Genomic DNA, 6,856 nt, shown 5'->3' on the forward strand with positions numbered 1-6,856 from the left:
TTTAGGCCACAGACAGAATTGCTCTTTATCAGTTACTTTCCCTCACTCTCACTTCTTTATCCATTTTTCTTTCTTTCTTTACACGATCATTGTATATTATTATGTATCTTTTTGACATGTTTCTCTTCCTAAATTTTTCTTTCATTCCATGTGTGTGTGTGTGTGTGTGTAGATGCGTCAGGGCGCGTTCCTGGTGAACACTGCTCGAGGTGGGCTGGTGGATGAGAAGGCTCTGGCTCAGGCGCTGAAGGAGGGAAGGATACGAGGAGCGGCGCTCGACGTCCATGAGAACGAACCGTTCAGGTGTGTACCCGACGTTTCTATTCAATTAGAGCTAAATTTATATTTATATATTCTGGAACATCCAATAAATATGTTACTTCCTGTTCTCACTTACATTATAGCAGCTTTAAACAGACAACAGACATTCCCTCACCAGCCTCTCTCTCTCTCTCTCTCTCTCTCTCTCTCTCTCTCTGTAAGTTAATTCAACACTGTAGTCGCATTTAGTTACTTTGAAACCGCAACAATGCATACGGTCTTCTTTAACCTCATTACGAATCACCGACACTGGAGACTCCTTCCTTAAATGCGACATACAGAAAACATTCATTTGCCCCGCGAGCGAGCTGTTACCATGACAACGGTAACATTCTACTATAAGACTACTCCAGGAGTCCTTGTATGGGAACTCTCTAAGGTTCTGTCCGGAAGCTTATCAGAACCAAGTCGAACCATAAAGAACTCTCATCTGCACAAGAGACCTTTTGAATAACCCTGGTTGTAAGAGTGTACTGCTAATATTTCTGTAACATCTTATGTATGAACATGTATGAACAATTGTGTGTGTGTGTGTGTGTGTGTGTGTAGTTTTGCGCAGGGACCTCTGAAAGATGCCCCCAATCTGATCTGCACTCCACACACAGCGTGGTACAGTGAACAGGCATCACTGGAGATGAGGGAGGCAGCGGCTACGGAGATCCGCCGAGCTATCACCGGTGCACACACACACACACATATACACACACATATACACACACACACACAGAGTCATAAATCTGTGAGTCCTGGGTTCCTTAATCTGTTCCCCGATTTAACCAACAGCTCTGTTCCTTTCTGTGTGTGTGTGTGTGTGTGTGTGTGTGTGTGTGTGTGTGTGTGTGTGTGTGACAGGTCGGATCCCAGACAGTCTGAGAAACTGTGTGAATAAGGAGTTTTTCATAACCACTTCAGCCTGGGGGATGATAGAGCAGCAGGCTGTACACCCCGAGCTCAACGGCGCTGCCTACAGGTTAAACACGTAATTACGTCCACTAAACACACACGCAGACACACTGACCGCCGTGTGAATGTCCGGCCCACGCCGCAGCGCTTCATTCTTTATGCTTTGCTTAAGCATCGTGCAAATTGTGATAATATTTTTTTTTTTTTAATCACCTCAAATACATCTCATTTGTTTGTGAACTCAACATTCAGTTATAGTTATGTTGTACAGTAAAGCCTGTGAGTGTAGCAAAGTGTGTTAAGTGTGTTAGTGTGAAGCCCAACACACACCCTGCGCTCTGATTCTCTCTCCCAGCCAAGTGACCCCGAGCCTTCAGGCCATCACTGCTGGAGCGCCCCAAGACAAAATCAATGCTTAACACACCAGCAGGTAAACACGGTGTGACACCAGCGTGAAACTCTCCCTCCAGAACCTGCTTTTACTTTCCTCTGGATACGTTCTCTTCCTCCGTCTAGTTATAATCCATAGATTATAATCCATATAAACACAGTCTATAGAGTTATAACCCAGACAATCACACTCTGTAGAGCTATAACCCAGACGGTCACACTCTGTAGAGTTATAACCCAGCCAGTCCTACTCCGTAGAGTTATAACCCAGACGGTCACTTCCTATAGAGTTATAACCCAGACGGTCACTTCCTATAGAGTTATAACCCAGACGGTCACTTCCTATAGAGTTATAACCCAGACGGTCACTTCCTATAGAGTTATAACCCAGACGGTCACTTCCTATAGAGTTATAACCCAGACGGTCACTTCCTATAGAGTTATAACACAGTCAGTCACACTATATAGAGTTATAACCCAGACGGTCACTTCCTATAGAGTTATAACCCAGACGGTCACTTCCTATAGAGTTATAACCCAGACGGTCACTTCCTATAGAGTTATAACCCGGACGGTCACTTCCTATAGAGTTATAACCCGGACGGTCACTTACTATAGAGTTATAACCCAGACGGTCACTTCCTATAGAGTTATAACCCAGACGGTCACTTCCTATAGAGTTATAACCCAGACAGTCACACTCTGTAGAGTTATAACCCAGACAGTCACACTCTGTAGAGTTATAACCCAGTCAGTCACACTCTGTAGAGTTATAACCCAGTCAGTCACTTCCTATAGAGTTATAACCCAGCCACTCATACTCCATAGAGTTATAACCCAGACGGTCACTTCCTATAGAGTTATAACCCAGACGGTCACTTCCTATAGAGTTATAACCCAGACGGTCACTTCCTATAGAGTTATAACACAGTCAGTCACACTATATAGAGTTATAACCCAGACGGTCACTTCCTATAGAGTTATAACCCAGACGGTCACTTCCTATAGAGTTATAACCCAGACGGGCCCTTCCTATAGAGTTATAACCCAGACGGTCACTTCCTATAGAGTTATAACCCAGACGGTCACTTCCTATAGAGTTATAACCCAGACGGTCACTTACTATAGAGTTATAACCCAGACGGTCACTTCCTATAGAGTTATTACCCAGACAATCACACTCTATAGAGTTATAACCCAGCCAGTCATATTATATAGAGTTATAACCCAGACAGTCACACTTTATAGAGTTATAACCCAGAGAGTATATCACAAGCCACGCCCATTCCCCCTGCCCGCTGCTATCCATGCTCTCAGGCCCGCCCACTCACCTGCTCAGCACTTAAACAGGTTTTCATGCACTTTGTTTCTCGCTTTAATCTCAATGCTGATTAACACTGTTGTTTATCCTTTTTTCTTTTATTCCTTCCATAATCAGTTGTTTTTATTTTATTTATGATTTCTCTCTCCATCTTTCTTCCTCACGTCATGCCATTTTGGCATTTTATACATCAGTTCATCTCCTACAAGCATTGTGTGTGTGTGTGTGTGTGTGTGTGTGTGTAGAAAACTATTTTTTGTCTGTAAATTGACTCAGTATTAATGTATTTTAATTAATATATTAATTACTGCAATATAATATTACACACCCATGCTCTCATTAAAAAAATGACCCTTGTTCTATTTCTTTTTTTGTTTTAATTAAATTGGTTAAAAATGTTTTTTTTTTTTTTTTTTATGTTTTACTGTAATACTAAAGCGTGAGAATAATAACGACACCAGTGATGATGATATAAACATATACTACTGGCTGTAGCTTGACCTTTACCCTCTCTGTGTTTAGGTTCCCGCCGGGCATCGTTGGTGTGGCACCAGGGAGCATCGCCGCGGCGATGGAGGGCATAGTGCCGGGCGGAGTGCCTGTAACACACTCACTACCATCGGTCACACACCCGTCACAGGCGCCGTCTCCAAACCAGCCGTCCAAACATGGAGAGAGCAGAGAACATCTGACTGAGCAATAGCAACACACATACACACACACACACACACACACTTGTAGCACAAGCTCTTGGAAACACATACATTAATACACTAACACACACACACACTCACAATAACTCTGCATGGCAGCCAGTATGAACATCTTTCCAATGAAACCACTCGCCATCTGGGACCAACTCGCACACACACACACACACACACACACACACACACATCGTTGCAGCTCTTGGGACATTATAACTTTATACTCGTTTTCATTACATTTTTCTTTTTTTTTTTTCTTCTTTTTTTTGGGAAAACGAACAACGAAGCCCCTCCCACTACGCCTCTCTTTGGATGATGCTTATTTTTTTGTTCCACCAATGGGAAAGCTCGACATGATGTGCTTACCGGACCAACGGCGCAACCCCTCAACTGGCCCCGCCCACCTCCTTTAGTTGATAATTGATGTATTTTTTGGTTGCTTCATTTTCATCATCCAACTAAAAAAAAAAAAAAAACTAGTTCTAAAATATAGCTCTATATACAGTATATATAAATATTTATCAGACGAAGATAATGAAAATAAATGAGCGCCTGCCCACCAGCAGGTGATCGACGATAACCCTTTCCTGACCACGCCCATTTTCCTGTCTCTGAGAACTAAACGTCTACTGGATGATCTTTATATCAGCTTTTTGTTTTGTTTTGTTTTTTTTTGACTCGGAAGCCGGCTGCTTTCTGAAATCTTCACTTTGGATAAATTTGAAACGAGCATTTGTTATGGTCGTCGCGTAATTCGTAAAAAAAAAAAATCTCATCGATGAACATCGTAGGATAAACTCATTTTAAAGAAGGAGTCGTTCGGGTTCGCTAGCGTTCACGTACTGAAATGCAGGAAATGCTTTTAGTTTTTTCGCAAGCTGCTAAGGCGTCAAGCAAGCCTTTCTAGATACACTGCGTGTTTTGGGAGAACTCCGGGATCCTTCCTCAGGTCAAAGGATAAACTAGCGGAAGCGGGCAGCATGCTAACGGATCTATGACGATGTAGCTTGATAACGAAACGCTGAACAAACACGATTAAAAAAAGTGAACGAGGTCGAGAAAAACGTCCGATGTTAAGCGTAGCTAAAGAAAACACTCAGTGCTGTGCTGTTATGGGAAAATAATCAGGGACGCGTTAACGGAAGTGGAGTTGCTGCACCATCAGTATCATGAAGTTGATGCGATTTCTGTAACAGCACACCCTGAAGTGCTTTATTCCCTTTATACCACGGCAAATCACCAAACATCAGCGTTTTACATAATTAAAGATCAACACGTTGTGCTTTTTATCCCTGTTTACGTTTAGTTAGCTCAGGCTCTCACGTCTCACTCTTTCCAGTGACACGCCATCACCATGCTTCTTCTTTTTCTCTCTCGTCACATTAATACGACCAAATTTTATTCAATTTCTTTCAAATCTGTCCAAAATAAGGAAGCTCCAGAAGAAAGTCGGGCGTCTTCTCCGAAAAGAAACGGACATTCTCTTACAACTCAAAGTGTCCTCAGTAATAACTAGACATCACTCTTAACGTTGGACTCGTAACCATGTGGACAGGAAACACACGCCTGTGGACGACGTTCAGGACGTGGGGGATTTTCCTTCGTGTCGAGTCGAGTCCTCGCGCTTCTTGTCCACACTTTCAGCACATCGATACCAGGACAGCAAAAAGACACGACGTCTCTGAACGTTTTCATGGGGACCCCTCACTTCTAGGGGACGACTTTCTTTCTTTCTTTTTTTTCAATTCGTAGGACGACATATGGATGTTTTTTTTTTTCACCAGACGGGAGAACGAACAGGAAAGGGTTAAAGCATTAACTTCGTTCCACAATGACTCAGGAAAACGAGGACACACTCATTTTTTTGCTGATTTTTGTTGGTGTTATTATTATTGTGTGTGTGTGTGTGTGTGTGTGTGTGTGAGGAAAAGATAGTAAAAAAATCAATTTGAAGAGATTCCACATGAATGAGTTGCAGTAGTCTGATCTCCTCCTCTCCTTCATTTCCTTTTCTTTTCGTGGTATTTTTTATAAAAGCAGACATCCCACTTTTTCTTTTTTTTGTGTTTAAAATAATAATGTGAATACGAAAAAGAAAAACAAAAAAAAGTTTTGCAGTCCTGATAGATTTGTATTGACTAGTTCAGTGTTCCTATAACCATAGTCTGATGTGATCTGCCCAGTTCTCTCTCTCTCTCTTTTTATTTTTTTGTGTTCAGTTTTTTTTTTTCTTTGCGCGGATGAAAGCCGTCCCGTTCGGAGTCACAGCAATAGAACGACACTCGCAGAAACACCGTTCAGCCAGCACTATCGTTTGATTTCCTTTTTAATTTGTTTGTTTCTAGCGTGAGTATTTGTATTTGTTTCTTGTACAAGGTGAACATTTAGCGGTCGGTGCAGTTCCAATAAAAAAAAAAAAAAGAACGAGTTCTGAGATCCGTCTCGTGTGCTTTTGTGATGTCATATGTGTTTCACTTCATGTCGAGACGTTGATGCGTATTGATGCTCCTGTCCTGTTAGCGATGGACCGATGCGACACCACATTTGGGTATTAAACACAAAGCTGCGCTAGTCGTGAAATCGTTCCGATACTTCTGCACCGATTCCGTGCAGCTCCTCGTCCTTCACTTACCGAAGCATGCGGCAACGTTCAGGACAGGATTGATGAAGTGGAATTACCTTTCAGGTTGAAAAAAAAACAAAAACACCATGGATCCTCACAAAGTGCAGGACCAGCCATCAGACCAGTGTGTTTACTCTCCTCTGAGAATAAAAATAAAAAGTTAATTAGATGCGCTAGCGTGCAGTGCATCTCTCGCTAGTGCACGGGTTTTGCTAACTCAGCTTAGCAGCACAGCTCTCGGTCTGTCTGTATCTCACCTGGCAGCGACTGTCTTCTGTGACCATAAGAGCAAAAGTGAAATACAAATCTTAATCACGTTTAAACACAGACTGTATCAAATGAGCTGGACGAACCCTCGGTGACGTCACACAGAGCTTTTCTAAAGCTCCGCTGTAACTTCAACCTCGATTAAACCATAAATTGGTGGAGAGAACGGAGCCTGGCCGTTGGTTGGGACACACCTACTTACCCCAGAAAAAACAAGCTAGCTAGCTTAGCTTTAGCATATACCATAGCTAGAATGCGTTGGCATATTTTGCATTTGATTGATCCATGCTACCCCTACATGCTGTCCCATTTAAATTCAAATGA

At 42.4% G+C, this 6,856-nt stretch overlaps 1 protein-coding gene across 5 annotated transcripts in view; it reads left to right on the forward strand.

Moving 5' to 3' along the window:
• Positions 1 to 6,208, forward strand: part of ctbp2l (C-terminal binding protein 2, like) — an 86,573-nt gene extending 80,365 nt beyond the window's left edge. For 2 of the 5 annotated variants that reach the window (XM_053511528.1, XM_053511529.1), the window contains exons 7-10: positions 173 to 303; positions 871 to 998; positions 1,174 to 1,300; positions 3,458 to 6,201. In XM_053511528.1, coding sequence (XP_053367503.1) covers positions 173 to 303; positions 871 to 998; positions 1,174 to 1,300; positions 3,458 to 3,638 — 567 coding nt within the window. In that variant the 3' untranslated portion in view covers positions 3,639 to 6,201. Of the gene's footprint in view, positions 1 to 172; positions 304 to 870; positions 999 to 1,173; positions 1,301 to 3,457 lie in introns of all 5 variants that reach the window. The other 3 variants (XM_053511530.1, XM_053511527.1, XM_053511531.1) reach the window with 3 other exon arrangements.
• The last annotated feature ends 648 nt before the right edge of the window (positions 6,209 to 6,856 follow it).

Source organism: Clarias gariepinus, chromosome 14 (assembly GCF_024256425.1).
Source record: "Clarias gariepinus isolate MV-2021 ecotype Netherlands chromosome 14, CGAR_prim_01v2, whole genome shotgun sequence".
Taxonomy (NCBI): domain Eukaryota; kingdom Metazoa; phylum Chordata; class Actinopteri; order Siluriformes; family Clariidae; genus Clarias; species Clarias gariepinus.